At 44.3% G+C, this 19136-nt stretch overlaps 1 protein-coding gene across 1 annotated transcript in view; it reads right to left on the bottom strand.

Annotated features, from left to right (window-relative positions):
• LOC115119932 (ephrin type-B receptor 4a-like) overlaps window positions 1-17232 on the bottom strand; it is an 85875-nt gene extending 68643 nt beyond the window's left edge. The window contains exon 1 of the mRNA XM_065004866.1: window positions 16267-17232. Coding sequence (XP_064860938.1) covers window positions 16267-16345 — 79 coding nt within the window. The 5' untranslated portion in view covers window positions 16346-17232. The remainder of the gene's footprint in view (window positions 1-16266) is intronic.
• Between the last annotated feature and the right edge of the window lie 1904 nt (window positions 17233-19136).

The following is a 19136-nucleotide window of genomic DNA, read 5'->3' as shown; positions in this document are numbered from 1 at the left end:
GACTACCGTCCACCAGACTGCCTTCCACCAGACTACCTTCCACCAGACTGCCTTCCACCAGACTGCCGTCCACCAGACTACCGTCCACCAGACTACAGTCCACCAGACTACCGTCCACCAGACACATTTCCATGTGTATCACATCTCATTTGTGACTAAAATATAATTGATAACCAACCCATACCCACTCAGAAAAATCTGCCTAGGACGAGGCCACAGTCTGCAGAGGCAACTTCATCAGAGAGAGAGAGTGAGAGAGAGTGAAGAAACAGAGAGAGAAAGAGAGTGTGAGAGAGAGAGAGAGAGAGAGAGAGAGAGAGAGAGAGAGAGAGAGAGAGAGAGAGAGAGAGAGAGAGAGAGAGAGAGAGAGAGAGAGAGAGAGAGAGAGAGAGAGAGAGAGAGAGAAAGAGAGTGTGAGAGAGAGGAAGAAGAGAGAGAGAGAGAGAGAGAGAGAGAGAAAGAGAGTGTGAGAGAGAGAGAGAGAGAGAGAGAGAGAGAGAGAGAGAGAGAGAACAAGTGTTTCTGGAGTAGAGGCCGATTGGCCTGTAGATTACAGCTGCGTCACTCGGATGCCTGTTTAACTCTTCAAGGGGCTAATCGTGGGATTAAGCCACAGAGGATGATGTCTGGGGGTGTCAGTGAGGGGGGAGGATTGCTTAAAATGCAAATCCTTTTCTTATAAAAATCGGTTCCATTTAATAGGATTTCTGGGAAGAGATCCGCATTTCCGCGGCAGGGGAGACAGTCGGCAAGTCCTGACTGCACTGACTCGCTCACACAGCAGAGAGAGGGGCGATGGAAAGAGTAACAAAATAAAAGAGTGCAGGGGAGGGGCGACGAGGCCCTAACTCTTTCACATAGGGCCTCTTGTATTCTGAATAAAAAACATTCTTTCAGCGTTTGCTGGTTTTAGACACTGAGTTTATGGGCTGTGAAGCAGAATGTCACTCATCGCGGCGCTCTATCCACAGAGAAGGGATGAAGAGAGAGAAAGAGCGAGGGGGTGATGAGAGAAAAGAGGAGGTGGAGGAAAAGCAACAGAGAGGATGGTGTCTTTTAGAGGTTTAGCTCATCATGGAGGCTGATTGTGAAGGCTCACAGGCTCAATGGCTCACTGGGATGGAAGTCTGTTTTTTCTTCAAACTCTTCTCAACAAAGACCACTAAATATCTGTTATACGATATGCGCAGGGATCAACCTTTGTTTAATCATTTACACACACACACGCACGCGCGCACACACACACGCACACACACACTAATCTCAGAGGGTTTTAGGGCCCTTTTGAGGATTTTACCCTGTGGACCGAATCCAATGTACCCCACGGACGCCTAGCTTAACTTGGCCAAATGAATAATTACCAGCATTGCCCTTTTTAATACCTTCACAGCCCTGCAGGGACCACATGCATGTAACGCTTAAAAAATGATCCCATGCTGTTTGAATATTATTTAATATATTTATATCTTTAACAGTTGTTGGATTCTGGCTTGAAATATACCTATTCATGTTACCATGCTACAACTTATTGATGACTTTACATGTATAAGGAATGTATATGTTGGGGTCAATGAAGGGTAGATAGGAACTCTGTGTATGGAAAGTTATTAAGTAAGACAAGGGAAAGTGACGAAAGGTCATATTCTGTTCAAACATGTTATTGCTGAATATTCATATTTCTAAGGAAAGAGGCCAAGAGCAACAGTCTAGTTTCAGTTGCTGATAGGGCAGGCAAGTTGCTGTGGAACTAGGACAATGAGGGATGTGGAACTAGGACAATGAGGGATGTGGAACTAGGACAATGGGGGATGTGGAACTAGGACAATGAGGGATGTGGAACTAGGACAATGAGGGATGTGGAACTAGGACAATGAGGGATGTGGAACTAGGACAATGAGGGATGTGGAACTAGGACAATGAGGGATGTGGAACTAGGACAATGAGGGATGTGGAACTAGGACAATGAGGGATGTGGAACTAGGACAATGGGGGATGTGGAACTAGGACAATGAGGGATGTGGAACTAGGACAATGAGGGATGTGGAACTAGGACAATGAGGGATGTGGAACTAGGACAATGAGGGATGTGGAACTAGGACAATGAGGGATGTGGAACTAGGACAGTGAGGGATGTGGTACTAGGACAATGGGGGATGTGGAACTAGGACAATGAGGGATGTGGAACTAGGACAATGGGGGATGTGGAACTAGGACAATGAGGGATGTGGAACTAGGACAATGAGGGATGTGGAACTAGGACAATGGGGGATGTGGAACTAGGACAATGAGGGCTGTGGAACTAGGACAATGAGGGATGTGGAACTAGGACAATGGGGGATGTGGAACTAGGACAATGAGGGATGTGGAACTAGGACAATGAGGGATGTGGAACTAGGACAATGCGGGATGTGGAACTAGGACAATGAGGGATGTGGAACTAGGACAATGGGGGATGTGGAACTAGGACAATGGGGGATGTGGAACTAGGACAATGAGGGATGTGGAACTAGGACAATGAGGGATGTGGAACTAGGACAATGAGGGATGTGGAACTAGGACAATGAGGATGTGGAACTAGGACAATAAGGGATGTGGAACTAGGACAATGAGGGATGTGGAACTAGGACAATTAGGGATGTGGAACTAGGACAATGGGGGATGTGGAACTAGGACAATGAGGGATGTGGAACTAGGACAATGAGGGATGTGGAACTAGGACAATGGGGGATGTGGAACTAGGACAATGGGGGATGTGGAACTAGGACAATGAGGGATGTGGAACTAGGACAATGAGGGATGTGGAACTAGGACAATGGGGGATGTGGAACTAGGACAATGGGGGATGTGGAACTAGGACAATGGGGGATGTGGAACTAGGACAATGAGGGATGTGGAACTAGGACAATGAGGGATGTGGAACTAGGACACTGGGGGATGTGGAACTAGGACAATGAGGGATGTGGAACTAGGACAATGAGGGATGTGGAACTAGGACAATGGGGGATGTGGAACTAGGACAATGAGGGATGTGGAACTGGGACAATGGGGGATGTGGAACTAGGACAATGAGGAATGTGGAACTAGGACAATGAGGGATGTGGAACTAGGACAATGAGGGATGTGGAACTAGGACAATGGGGGATGTGGAACTAGGACAATGAGGGATGTGGAACTAGGACAATGGGGGATGTGGAACTAGGACAATGAGGGATGTGGAACTAGGACAATGAGGGATGTGGAACTAGGACAATGGGGATGTGGAACTAGGACAATGAGGGATGTGGAACTAGGACAATGAGGGATGTGGAACTAGGACAATGCGGGATGTGGAACTAGGACAATGAGGGATGTGGAACTAGGACAATGGGGGATGTGGAACTAGGACAATGGGGGATGTGGAACTAGGACAATGAGGGATGTGGAACTAGGACAATGAGGGATGTGGAACTAGGACAATGAGGGATGTGGAACTAGGACAATGAGGGATGTGGAACTAGGACAATAAGGGATGTGGAACTAGGACAATGAGGGATGTGGAACTAGGACCATTAGGGATGTGGAACTAGGACAATGGGGGATGTGGAACTAGGACAATGAGGGATGTGGAACTAGGACAATGAGGGGATGTGGAACTAGGACAATGGGGGATGTGGAACTAGGACAATGAGGGATGTGGAAACTAGGACAATGAGGGATGTGGAACTAGGACAATGGGGATGTGGAACTAGGACAATGGGGGATGTGGAACTAGGACAATGGGGGATGTGGAACTAGGACAATGAGGGATGTGGAACTAGGACAATGAGGGATGTGGAACTAGGACACTGGGGGATGTGGAACTAGGACAATGAGGGATGTGGAACTAGGACAATGAGGGATGTGGAACTAGGACAATGGGGGATGTGGAACTAGGACACTGGGGATGTGGAACTAGGACAATGAGGGATGTGGAACTAGGACAATGAGGGATGTGGAACTAGGACAATGAGGGATGTGGAACTAGGACAATGGGGGATGTGGAACTAGGACAATGGGGGATGTGGAACTAGGACAATGGGGGATGTGGAACTAGGACAATGAGGGATGTGGAACTAGGACAATGAGGGATGTGGAACTAGGACACTGGGGGATGTGGAACTAGGACAATGAGGGATGTGGAACTAGGACAATGAGGGATGTGGAACTAGGACAATGGGGGATGTGGAACTAGGACAATGAGGGATGTGGAACTGGGACAATGGGGGATGTGGAACTAGGACAATGAGGAATGTGGAACTAGGACAATGAGGGATGTGGAACTAGGACAATGAGGGATGTGGAACTAGGACAATGGGGGATGTGGAACTAGGACAATGAGGGATGTGGAACTAGGACAATGGGGGATGTGGAACTAGGACAATGAGGGATGTGGAACTAGGACAATGAGGGATGTGGAACTAGGACAATGGGGGATGTGGAACTAGGACAATGAGGGATGTGGAACTAGGACAATGAGGGATGTGGAACTAGGACAATGCGGGATGTGGAACTAGGACAATGAGGGATGTGGAACTAGGACAATGGGGGATGTGGAACTAGGACAATGGGGGATGTGGAACTAGGACAATGAGGGATGTGGAACTAGGACAATGAGGGATGTGGAACTAGGACAATGAGGGATGTGGAACTAGGACAATGAGGGATGTGGAACTAGGACAATAAGGGATGTGGAACTAGGACAATGAGGGATGTGGAACTAGGACAATTAGGGATGTGGAACTAGGACAATGGGGGATGTGGAACTAGGACAATGAGGGATGTGGAACTAGGACAATGAGGGATGTGGAACTAGGACAATGGGGGATGTGGAACTAGGACAATGGGGGATGTGGAACTAGGACAATGAGGGATGTGGAACTAGGACAATGAGGGATGTGGAACTAGGACAATGGGGGATGTGGAACTAGGACAATGGGGGATGTGGAACTAGGACAATGGGGGATGTGGAACTAGGACAATGAGGGATGTGGAACTAGGACAATGAGGGATGTGGAACTAGGACCCTGGGGGATGTGGAACTAGGACAATGAGGGATGTGGAACTAGGACAATGAGGGATGTGGAACTAGGACAATGGGGGATGTGGAACTAGGACAATGAGGGATGTGGAACTGGGACAATGGGGGATGTGGAACTAGGACAATGAGGAATGTGGAACTAGGACAATGAGGGATGTGGAACTAGGACAATGAGGGATGTGGAACTAGGACAATGGGGGATGTGGAACTAGGACAATGAGGGATGTGGAACTAGGACAATGGGGGATGTGGAACTAGGACAATGAGGGATGTGGAACTAGGACAATGAGGGATGTGGAACTAGGACAATGGGGGATGTGGAACTAGGACAATGAGGGATGTGGAACTAGGACAATGAGGGATGTGGAACTAGGACAATGAGGAATGTGGAACTAGGACAATGAGGGATGTGGAACTAGGACGATGAGGGATGTGGAACTAGGACCATGAGGGATGTGGAACTAGGACAATGGGGGATGTGGAACTAGGACAATGGGGGATGTGGAACTAGGACAATGGGGATGTGGAACTAGGACAATGAGGGATGTGGAACTAGGACAATGAGGGATGTGGAACTAGGACAATGAGGGATGTGGAACTAGGACCATGAGGGATGTGGAACTAGGACAGTGAGGGATGTGGAACTAGGACAATGAGGGATGTGGAACTAGGACAGTGAGGGATGTGGAACTAGGACAGTAAGGGATGTGGAACTAGGACAATGAGGGATGTGGAACTAGGACAATGAGGGATGTGGAACTAGGACAATGGGGGATGTGGAACTAGGACAGTGAGGGATGTGGAAATAGGGCAATGAGGGATGTGGAACTAGGACAATGGGGATGTGGAACTAGGACAATGAGGGATGTGGAACTAGGACAATGAGGGATGTGGAACTAGGACAATGAGGGATGTGGAACTAGGACAATGAGGGATGTGGAACTAGGACAATGGGGGATGTGGAACTAGGACAGTGAGGGATGTGGAAATAGGGCAATGAGGGATGTGGAACTAGGACAATGGGGATGTGGAACTAGGACAATGAGGGATGTGGAACTAGGACAATGAGGGATGTGGAACTAGGACAGTGAGGGATGTGGAACTAGGACACTGAGGGATGTGAAACTAGGACAATGGGGGATGTGGAACTAGGACAATGAGGGATGTGGAACTAGGACAATGAGGGATGTGGAACTAGGACAATGGGGGATGTGGAACTAGGACAATGAGGGATGTGGAACTAGGACAATGAGGGATGTGGAACTAGGACAATGAGGGATGTGGAACTAGGGCAATGGGGGATGTGGAACTAGGACAATGGGGGATGTGGAACTAGGACAATGGGGGATGTGGAACTAGGACAATGAGGGATGTGGAACTAGGACAATGAGGGATGTGGAACTAGGACAATGAGGGATGTGGAACTAGGACAATGAGGGATGTGGAACTAGGACAATGAGGGATGTGGAACTAGGACAATGGGGGATGTGGAACTAGGACAATGGGGGATGTGGAACTAGGACAATGAGGGATGTGGAACTAGGACAGTGAGGGATGTGGAACTAGGACAATGAGGGATGTGGAACTAGGACAATGAGGGATGTGGAACTAGGACAATGAGGGATGTGGAACTAGGACAATGGGGGATGTGGAACTAGGACAATGAGGGATGTGGAACTAGGACAATGAGGGATGTGGATCTAGGACAATGAGGGATGTGGAACTAGGACAATGGGGGATGTGGAACTAGGACAATGGGGGGATGTGGAACTAGGACAATGAGGGATGTGGAACTAGGACAGTGAGGGATGTGGAACTAGGACACTGAGGGATGTGGAACTAGGACAATGAGGGATGTGGAACTAGGACAATGGGGGATGTGGAACTAGGACAATGGGGGATGTGGAACTAGGACAATGGGGATGTGGAACTAGGACAATGGGGGATGTGGAACTAGGACAATGAGGGATGTGGAACTAGGACAATGAGGGATGTGGAACTAGGACAATGAGGGATGTGGAACTAGGACAATGAGGGATGTGGAACTAGGACAATGAGGGATGTGGAATTAGGACAATGGGGATGTGGAACTAGGACAATGAGGGATGTGGAACTAGGACAATGAGGGATGTGGAATTAGGACAATGAGGGATGTGGAACTAGGACAATGAGGGATGTGGAACTAGGACAGTGAGGGATGTGGAACTAGGACAGTGGGGGATGTGGAACTAGGACAATGGGGGATGTGGAACTAGGACAATGAGGGATGTGGAACTAGGACAGTGAGGGATGTGGAACTAGGACAATGAGGGATGTGGAACTAGGACAATGAGGGATGTGGAACTAGGACAGTGGGGGATGTGGAACTAGGACAATGAGGGATGTGGAACTAGGACAATGAGGGATGTGGAACTAGGACAATGAGGGATGTGGAACTAGGACAATGAGGGATGTGGAACTAGGACAATGAGGGATGTGGAACTAGGACAATGAGGGATGTGGAACTAGGACAATGGGGGATGTGGAACTAGGACAATGGGGGATGTGGAACTAGGACAATGGGGATGTGGAACTAGGACGATGAGGGATGTGGAACTAGGACAATGAGGGATGTGGAACTAGGACAGTGAGGGATGTGGAACTAGGACAATGAGGGATGTGGAACTAGGACAGTGAGGGATGTGGAACTAGGACAATGAGGGATGTGGAACTAGGACAGTGAGGGATGTGGAACTAGGACAGTGGGGGATGTGGAACTAGGACAATGGGGGATGTGGAACTAGGACAATGAGGGATGTGGAACTAGGACAGTGAGGGATGTGGAACTAGGACAATGAGGGATGTGGAACTAGGACAATGAGGATGTGGAACTAGGACAATGAGGGATGTGGAACTAGGACAATGGGGGATGTGGAACTAGGACAGTGGGGGATGTGGAACTAGGACAATGAGGGATGTGGAACTAGGACAATGAGGGATGTGGAACTAGGACAATGAGGGATGTGGAACTAGGACAATGAGGGATGTGGAACTAGGACAATGAGGGATGTGGAACTAGGACAATGGGGGATGTGGAACTAGGACAATGGGGGATGTGGAACTAGGACAATGGGGATGTGGAACTAGGACGATGAGGGATGTGGAACTAGGACAATGAGGGATGTGGAACTAGGACAGTGAGGGATGTGGAACTAGGACAATGAGGGATGTGGAACTAGGACAGTGAGGGATGTGGAACTAGGACAATGAGGGATGTGGAACTAGGACAGTGAGGGATGTGGAACTAGGACAGTGAGGGATGTGGAACTATGACAATGAGGGATGTGGAACTAGGACAATGAGGGATGTGGAACTAGGACAATGGGGGATGTGGAACTAGGACAATGGGGGATGTGGAACTAGGACAGTGAGGGATGTGGAACTAGGGCAATGAGGGATGTGGAACTAGGACAGTGAGGGATGTGGAACTAGGGCAATGAGGGATGTGGAACTAGGACAATGGGGGATGTGGAACTAGGACAATGAGGGATGTGGAACTAGGACAATGGGGATGTGGAACTAGGACAATGAGGGATGTGGAACTAGGACAATGAGGGATGTGGAACTAGGACAATGAGGGATGTGGAACTAGGACAATGAGGGATGTGGAACTAGGACAATGAGGGATGTGGAACTAGGACAATGAGGGATGTGGAACTCAACTCTAAAGAATGTCAACAGTTGAAGAGAGAAGACACTGCTGGGAGGGGGGCCATAGGGGCCACACCGAAGACCATCAGACTACAGTCATGTCCCATACACACTCACTTCCATGCCCATGAGGGTCCTGGACTTAGGCAGGGCCATGACAATACCAGTAAGAGGAACCAACTGAGTTTCTGCCTAGCAACAGAGAAGGATTGTTTATCTTAGACATGCAAGGAGAAGACTCCGCCTAGTCCCAAGTGGCGCAGTGGTCTAAGGCACTGCATCTCAGTGCTAGAGGCGTCACTACAGACCCTGGTTTGATTCCAGGCTGTATCACATCCTGCCGTGATTGGGATTCCCATAGGGTGGAGCACAATTGGGTGAGGGTTTGTCCAGGGTAGGCTGTCACTAGTTAAGTAAAGGTTCATATAAAAAATTGTCGGAAAGTATAAATATGTGCTTGTGTGACTTATAAGTTGTGCTTGCAGCTAAGGCACCCAGTGTGTTGAATAAACTTGGTTTGAGCTTTTTCTACTCGCCCGTTTCAGTTTTTACCCTGTTTGTTCAAACCCTAACACAGTTAAGGGAAAGTGGTCACATTCAATAGATTAGCCTAACTCCCAGCTCACGGATTCTCTTTCTACTCCTTCTGTTGTGAGTCGAGAAGGAAAGTAGAGAGCAGATGTTAGAGGTGGGTTTTCTACAGTCTAAACCTAGATCCTCAAAACTCTTCTCAACGGTAAGTGAAGCGAGCCTACAGAGTATCGTTGTGGGCTAAGATGCAGAGTGAATCGTAATAGTTCAAAAACGTATTGAGGCAGGGAACAACAAGACCTCTAAAATGACCTGAACTGAAATTTTTAAAATGAAACATAATCATGAATTGATTGTGGTGTTACTGTGGCTAATTGGTGACCTTGTAGTAGGCATACCAAACTAATCCCTTCAAGTCTACTGTAATGCCATAGCCGTGCTCGGATGTTATCGATGCCTGTCAAACAGCACCATGTTAATTGTTTGTAGATAGAAGGGACCAGGTGTCTCCATTTCAGCATGCAGTGTGGAACTAATCGGAGCCATGCCGTTCAGGATTGATTGGTAGTGGAACACCACAGAACTGGGCAGGGTGCATATATACAGGCTGTGGACTGGCGGGGTCACCTTTCCAAAACGCACATGCTCCCACACACACAGACAAGCACAAATTCAACAATGTGCACACACACAACCACACACACACACGCGCACGCACGCACGCACACACACACACACACACACACACACACACACACACACACACACACACACACACACACACACACACACACACACACACACACCTAATTTATTATCACCCCTCTATCTTTAATGAATCCATGTAGGTATGTTGTCTTAGACTGTTTTAAAAAGACATACAAATATATACATACATATTTCTATATATATATACACACACTACCGTTCAAAAGTTTGGGGTCACATAGAAATGTCCTAGTTTTTTAAAGAAAAGCACATTTTTGGACTATTAAAATAACATTGAATTGATCAGAAATACAGTGCAGACATTGTTAATGTTGTAAATGACTATTGTAGCTGGAAACTGATGATTTTTAATGGAATATCTACATAGGTGTACAGAGGCCCATTATCAGCAACCATCACTCCTGTGTTCCAATGGCACGTTGTGTTAGCTAATCCAAGTTTATCACTTTAAAAGGCTATTTGATCATTACAAAACCCTTTTGCAATTATGTTAGCACAGCTGAAAACTGTTGTGCTAATTAAAGAAGCAATAAAGCTGGCCTTCTTTAGACTAGTTGTTCGATTACACGCTCAAAATGGCCAGAAACAAAGAAGTTTCTTCTGAAACTTGTCAGTCTATTTTTGTTCTGAGAAATGAAGGCTATTCCATGCATCCCGGAGTTGCCTCTTCACTGTTGATGTTGAGACTGGTGCTTTGCAGGTACTATTTAATGAAGCTGCCAGTTGAGGAATTGTGAGCCGTCTGTTTCTCAAACTAGACACTCTAATGTACTTGTCCTCTTGCTCAGTTGTGCACCGGAGCTTCTCACTCCTCTTTCTTTTCTGGTTAGAGCCAGTTTGATCTGTTCTGTGAAGGGAGTAGTACACAGCGTTGTATGAGATCTTCAGTTTCTTGGCAATTTCTCACATGGAATAGCCTTCATTTCTCAGAACAAGTCTAGACAAAGAAGAAACTTCTTTGTTTCTGGCCATTTTGTGTAATCAAACCCACAAATGCTGATGGTCCAGATACTCAACTAGTCTAATGAAGGCCAGTTTTATTGCTTCTTTAAACAGGACAACAGTTTTCAGCTGTGCTAACATAATTGCAAAAGGGTTTTGTAATGATCAAATGGCCTTTTAAAGTGATAAACTTGGATTAGCTAACACAACGTGCCATTGGAACACAGGGGTGATGGTTGCTGATAATGGGCCTTTGTACGCCATAAGAATACAGCCCTTTCTAGCTGCAATAGGAATTTACAATGTTAACAATGTCTACAATGTATTTCTGATCAATTTGATGTTCTTTTAATGGACAAAGACTTTGCTTTTCTTTCAAATTCAAGGACATTTCTAAGTGACCCCAAACTTTTGAACGGTAGTGTATATACAGTTGAAGTCAGAAGTTTACATACACCTTAGCCACATATATTTAAAATCAGTTTTTTCACAATTTCTGACATTTAATCCTAATAAAAATTCCCTGTTTTAGGTCAGTTAGAATCACAACTTTATTTTAAGAACGTGAAATGTCAGAATAATAGTAGAGAGAATAATTTATTTCAGCTTTTATTTCTTTCATCACATTCCCAGTGGGTCAGAAGTTTACATTCACTCAATTAGTATTTGGTAGCATTGCCTTTAAATTGTTTAAACTTGGGTAAAACATTTCAGGTAGCCTTCCACAAGCTTCCCACAATAAATTGGGTGAATTTTGGCCCATTCCTCCTGACAGAGCTGGTGTAACTGAGTCAGGTTTGTAGACCTCCTTGTTCGCACACGCTTCTTCAGTTCTGCCCACACATTTTCTATAGGATTGAGGTCAGGGATTTGTGATGGCCACTCCAATACCTTGACTTTGTTGTCCTTAAGCCATTTTGCCACAACTTTGGAAGTATGCTTGGGGTCATTGTCCATTTGAAAGAACCATTTGTGACTAAGCTTTAACTTCCTGACTGATGTCTTGAGATGTTGCTTCAATATATCCACATAATTTTCCTACCTCGTGATGCCATCTATTATGTGAAGTGCACCAGTCTCTCCTGCAGCAAAGCACCCCCACAACATGATGCTGCCACCCACGTGCTTCACGGTTGGGATGGTGTTCTTCGGCAAGCCTCCCCCTTTTTCCTCCAAACATTACGATGGTCATTATGGCCAAACAGTCCTATTTTTATTTCATCAGACCAGAGGACATTTCTCCAAAAAGTACGATCTTTGTCCCCATGTGCAGTTGCAAACCGTAGTCTGGCTGTTTTCTGGCGGTTTTGGAGCAGTGGCTTCTCCCTTGCTGAGCGGCCTTTCAGGTTATGTCGATATAGGACTCTGTTTACTGTGGATATAGATACTTTTGTACCTGTTTCCTCCAGCAACTTCACAAGGTCCTTTGCTGTTATTCTGGGATTGATTTGCACTTTTCGCACCAAAGTATGTTCATTTCTAGGAGACAGAACGCGTCTCCTTCCTGAGCGGTATGACGGCTGCGTGGTCCCATGGTGTTTATACTTGGGTGCTATTGTTTGTACAGATGAACATGGTACCTTCAGGCGTTTGGAAATTGCTTCCAAGGATGAACCAGTCTTGGATGATTTATTTTGATTTTCCCATGATGTCAAGCAAAGAGGCACTGAGTTTGAAGGTAGGCCTTGAAATACATCCACAGGTACACCTCCAATTGACACAAATTATGTCAATTAGCCTATCAGAAGCTTCTAAAGCCATGACATCATTTTCTGGAATTTTCCAAGCTGTTTAAAGGCACAGTCAACTTAGTGTATGTAAACCTCTGACCCACTAGAATTGTGATACAGTGAATTATAAGTGAAATAATCTGTCTGTAAACAATTGTTGGAACAATTACTTGTGTCATGCACAAAGTAGATGTCCTAACTGACTAGCCAGTTAGTATAGTATAGTTTGTTAACAAGAAATTTGTGGAGTGGTTGAAAAAACTGTTTTAATGACTCCAACCTAAGTGTATGTAAACTTCCGACTTCAACTGTATATACATAAATATATATTTCCAGTACCAGTCAAAAATTTTAACACCTATACATACAACGGATTTTCTTTATTTTTACTATTTTCTACATTGTAGAATAATAGTGAAGACATCAAAACTATGAAATAACACATGGAATAATGTAGTAACCAAAAAAGTGTTAAACAAATCAAAATATGGTTTAGATTTGACATTCTTCAAAGTAGCCACAGTTTGCCTTGATATCTGCTTGCACACATTCTCTCAACCAGCTTCTCCTGGAACGCTTTTCCAACAGTTTTGAAGGAGTTCCCACATATACTGAGCACGTGTTGTCTGCTTTTCCTTCACTCTGCGGTCCAACTCATCCCAAACCATCTCAATTGGGTTGAGGTCGGGTGATTGTGGATGCCCAGTCATTTGATGCAGCACTCCATCACTAGCCTTTTTGGTCAAATAGCCCTTACACAGCCTGGAGGTGCGTTGGGTCATTGTCATGTTGAAAAATAAATGATAGTCCCACTAAGTGCAAACCAGATGTGATCGAGTATCGCTGCAGAATGCTGTGGTAGCCATGCTGGTTAAGTGTGCTTTGAATTCTAAATAAGTGTCACCAGCAAAGCACCCCCAAACCATCACACCTTCTCCTCCATGCTTCACGGTGGGAACCAGACATGTGGAGATCATCCATTCACCTACTCTGCGTCTCACAAAGACACTGCGGTTGGAACCAAAAATCTCAAAATTGGACTCATCAGACCAAAGGACAGATTTCCACTGGTTTAATGTCCATTGCTCATGTTTCTTGGCCCAAGCAAGTCTCTTCTTCTTATTGGTGTCCTTTAGTAGTGGTTTCTTTGCAGCAATTCGACCATGAAGGTCTGATTCATGCAGTCACTAAACAGTTGATGTTGAGATGTGAGATGCATTTCTTAGGGCTGGTAACTCTAATGAACGTATATTCTGCAGCAGAGGTAACTCTGGGTCTTCCTTTCCTGTGGCGGTCCTCATGAGAGACAGTTTCATCATAGGACTTGATTGTTTTTGCGACTACACTTGAATAAACTTTTAAAGTTAATGAAATGTTCCATATTGACTGACCTTCATGACTTAAAGCAATGAAGGACTGTCATTTCTCTTTGCTTATTTGAGCTGTTCTTGCCATAATATGGACTTGGTCTTTTACCAACTAGAGCTATCTTTTGTATACCACTCCTACCTTGACACAGCACAACTGATTTGCTCAAACTCATTAAGGAAATAAATTCCACAAATGAACTTTTAACTTCTTATGGCTGGGGGGCAGTATTGAGTAGCTTGGATGAATAAGTTGCCCAAACTAAACAGCCTGCTCCTCAGTCTCAGTTGCTAAGATATGGATATTATTATTAGTATTGGATAGAAAACACTCTAAAGTTTCCAAAACTGTCAAAATATTGTCTGTGAGTATAACATTACTGACATTGCAGGCGAAACCATGAGGAAAATCAAACCAGGAAGTGGCCTCTATTTTGAAAACTCCATGTTCCATAGCCTGCCTTTGCTCCATTTAAAGGGATATCAACCAGATTCCTTTTCCTATCGCTTCCTCAAGAGATATGCATATTATTATTAGTATTGGATAGAAAACACTCTAAAGTTTCCAAAACTGTCAAAATATTGTCTGTGAGTATAACATTACTGACATTGCAGGCGAAACCATGAGGAAAATCAAACCAGGAAGTGGCTTCTATTTTGAAAACTCCATGTTCCATAGCCTGCCTTTGCTCCATTTAAAGGGATATCAACCAGATTCCTTTTCCTATCGCTTCCTCAAGGTGTCAACAGTCTTTAGACATAGTTTCAGGCTTTTATTTTTTAAATTAGCGAGAAAGATAACATCGCGTCATTGTATGGGCGGGTGCCAGCAGCGTTTTGTATGCGTAACAGAATTTGGGCAGCCATTGCCTTTCCCTCTCTGACTGAAAAAGACAGTTGCGGTTGAAATATTATCAATTAAATATTTTAAAAAGAACCTGAGGATTGATTATAAAAAACATTTGACATGTTTCTGTGGACATTACGGATACTATTTGGAATTTGTCTGCGTTGTCGTGGCCGCTCTTTCCTGTGGATTTCTGAACATAACGCGCCAAACAAACTGAGGATAAAAATCATCTTTATCGAACAAAAGGAATATTTATTGTGTAACTGGGAGTCTCGTGAGTGAAAACATCCGAAAATCATCAAAGGTAAATGATTCATTTGATTGCTTTTCTGATTTTCGTGACCAAGCTACTTGATGCTAGGTGTACATAATGTTTTGTAGAGCGATCGATAAACTTACACAAACACTTGGATTGCTTTCGCTGTAAAGCATATTTTCTAAATCTGACACGACAGGTGGATTAACAATAGGCTAAACTGTGTTTTGCTATATTGCACTTGTGATTTCATTAATAAAAATATTTTTTGTAATATTATTTGAATGTGGTGCTATGCAATTCAGCGGTCGTTGATGACAATTATCCCGTTAACGGGTTGGCAGCCATAAGAAGTTAACAAGGCACACCTGTTAATTGAAATGCAATCCAGGTGACTACCTCATGAAGCTGGTTGAGAGAATACCAGTGTGCAAATCTGTCATCATGGCAATGGTTGGCTACTTTGGAGAATCTCAAATCTCAAATATATTTAGATTTGTTTAACACTTTTTTGGTTCCTACATTATTCCATTTGTGTTATTTCATAGTTTTGATGTCTTATTATGTCACTATTATTGTACAATGTAGAAAATAGTACAAATAAAGACAAACCCTTGAATGACTAGGTGTTCTAAAACTTTTGATTGGTACTGTGTACTGTGTACTGTATATATTTATATTTATATATATATATATAAAAGACACTGCAACAAGTGAATCTTCAATAATGGCAAAGTCTCACTCAGAGTTTAATTGCAATAGTTAGATAGTGGAGGCTTATGATTCTTCATACAAATAAAAATATGACACAGTGAAAATGTAGGAGTGTAGGATTGATTAACCATCATGATGATTTACAACCAGCATGTTACATTGTAACAAGCACGTGCGGCTGTTACAACGTAACAGTGCAGTTGTTACAATGTAATATGTGATGCTGTTTCAATGTAACAACAATCTGAAGTTGAAGGCAAAATTGGACTAAATCATATTTTCAATAAGCTATTAGGTGGCCTAATAACGCCACCGTACATGTTTCGTCGACAATAAGCAGTACATGAAGCCTTTTAATTGAGAACGTTGTAGAGGAGGTCATATGAACCAATCCGACCTACCTTCCTCTGCTGTCGACAGAAGCAAACACTCCAGCAGGACCAGCCAAAGTGGGGCAATGCGACTGGATATGAACTCCATAATGGCATCCAGAATATCCGTAATATAAACGAACTCCTTCGGTTGTGTGTGTCAAAAAGGTTAAACTGGTGAGTTACTGGCACCGTCAACTGGGCCGTGTACCCATTGGCCGCAACACTGACCACATCTGACACGGACAACAGTTCAAAACACCAGTTTCACTGGGGAAGGAGTGAAAAAAAAGGTGGTCACAATATTACAAGGAAAACCTCGCTTTGACTGACGGTGGGAAGTCAATGTCTCATGGAATAAGTCGATACAAATAAAAAAAACACCAGTTTTTTAAATCTAGAATAGTCAATAAAGTATTAACTCTCATACTAAGAAAAACGTTGTTTTATAGCACTAGAACATATTGCATATAGTGGCTATACAATTATATAGCGGAGTTGTCCTATGATCTTGTCCCATGTCCCCCCTGTCACATTCAAGAAGGGGGACGCATGTAGATAAAACTTATCGTATCATTGGCTGTATTCGTTCCACTCTTTGTCCATGAACCCTCGACGACTTCTCCCAAATCTCTTCTCAATTCGATGTCTGCAGTCAAGGCACTTGCAAAAAACTCAATTGTCGAGATGAATGAAAATCATGTTACTGCTGTGTTCTGTTTGTTTCTTTACAAACGACCAGATCCAAAATTGTATTGATATTTCTGTAAATTCCTCCCCAAAAATTAAGTGGATAGCTGGTCGGGAACAACTGCGTGTCTCTGCCCTTGTCTTTAGGCTGTTCCCAATGATGTAGAACGATGTACAAATCACAGAGCTGAAATATTTTTTTTTACGAGAAATCACTCTCAAGAAAAATAAACTAGAAACAAAAAGTGATGCACTTATCCCCGTCCACTCAGTAACCTCTCACTAGGGATATTTCAACACATTCAGAGCCGAATAGCACTAACAAACGCTGACTGCTTACGCCCCGCCCCCACGCACACAGTTTCGGCCAACCATAGGTCAATTCGAGCTGTAAGTCAAAAGAATATGAAAATCAACGCATTCGCCCGACCCATTTTTGCGATATTTTTTGCAATTGTGTATGTAAGAGGGGAGAGCTGTTACTTCCTTTTCGTTGTTGCGAGCTTCGGTAGCCTAAGTGCCGGGAGTGATATTGTTCATACCAGAGAGTTATCATGTTTCATTCATGACACACAAATTGAAATAGCCAACAGGTATTTGATATACTTTTGCAAGTGTTCTCTTTTATGATATTTAGTTTCATTCCAGTCTGCTCTGTAAGCGATACATACTCGGCCTCCCGAGTGGCGCAGCGTTCTAAGGCACTGCATCTCAGTGCTAGAGGCGTCACTACAGACCCTGATTCGATTCCAGGCTGTATCACAACCGGCCGTCACCGGGAGTGCCATAGGGCGGCGCACAATTGACCCAGCGTCGTTAGGGTTTGGCCGGGGTAGGCCGTCATTGTAAATAAGAATATGTTCTTATCTGACTTGCCTAGTTACTACAATATCCATGGAAAAGAAACCTGAATGTTGTTGGTTTCATGTCATTCCCATGCAAATGCCCTTGTGGATTGGCCTGTTATTTCCTCCGCAGTGACTTCATTAAAGTTATGGAGCGGTTGGTCCTTTTCTTATGTAAATGATCTGGAAGACCCATGGTGGAAAACAATTAGTAGCAGCGAAAGACTGCCAGTGCAGGCTGAGAACGAGAAAGCTTGAGAATGAATTAGGTCTAAATTATGTGTCTGAAAGTATAAACAATGCTTATTATGATACACATTTGCTATACTATGATTGGCCTTTATTATGGAATTGGTCTGCAGGACACACAACGGACATTTCCTGTGTTCTAAGTAATTTTTTATTAATTTCTTCATGGTTTGTAATGTTCTACAAATGTTTTCACACCACACATAGACGACTTAACATACACATATCTCTCAGGCATTTCCTCTTGAGGCATTAGGTGAGTTAAAACTCCTTGTCCTACACAGAAAATGTTGTCATGTAAGTTAATGTACCTTGCTAAATGTGATAATAATCTCATAAATCGACTGTGTATAATAAAGGAATTATAAGCAATGGTGTTGATTTGAGCTATTTGCTCTGTACTTTGTACTTTTGCCCGAAACACTTATATGTCACAAATGGGCTCCCGGGTGGCACGGTGGTCTAAGGTGTTGCATCTCAGTGCTAGAGGTGTCACTACAGACCCTGGTACAATTCCAGGCTGTATCACAACTGGCTGTGATTGGGGGTACCATGGGCTGCGCACAATTGGCCCAGCGTCGTTAGGGTTCAGCTGGGACAGGCCATCATTGTAAATAAGAATTTGTTCTTAACTGACTTGCCTGGTTAAATAACTAAACAAATAATATATGAACGGTATGCACACAACCATACCTACATTTTAGTCATTTAGAAGACACTTCTCCAGATCAACATAAATGAGTCATTAGGGTTAAGTGCCTTGCTCAAGAGCACATCGACAGATTATTCACCACTAGGCTACCTGCCTCTACCTACTATGCTCCTTGTGCAGATGGTGTAGGCAGCTGTGTGTTGCAGTGAGAAGTGTACTCGGTTGTGCTCTTGAGTCCAAGGTGGCCCAAAAAAAGCCTCGGCCCGTGGATAAACTGGGTCAAAGGAATGTGCTTAATGGGGTCAGGTCTGACTGGGCTTTAATCCCGGGCCCGTCTTACGGCTGTAAGCACATGGTATCCTGTGACACACACTCCTGGGCACGATTCCGTTCAGACACTACAGGGGTTCCAAAACTTTTCACTCTGGCCAACATCCCGCGCATGCCACGTGTACAGTACTTCA

The sequence above is a fragment of the Oncorhynchus nerka genome, linkage group LG19 (assembly GCF_034236695.1).
Source record: "Oncorhynchus nerka isolate Pitt River linkage group LG19, Oner_Uvic_2.0, whole genome shotgun sequence".
NCBI classification, from domain to species: Eukaryota; Metazoa; Chordata; class Actinopteri; order Salmoniformes; family Salmonidae; genus Oncorhynchus; species Oncorhynchus nerka.
This window is presented reverse-complemented; position numbering and strand designations above follow the sequence as displayed.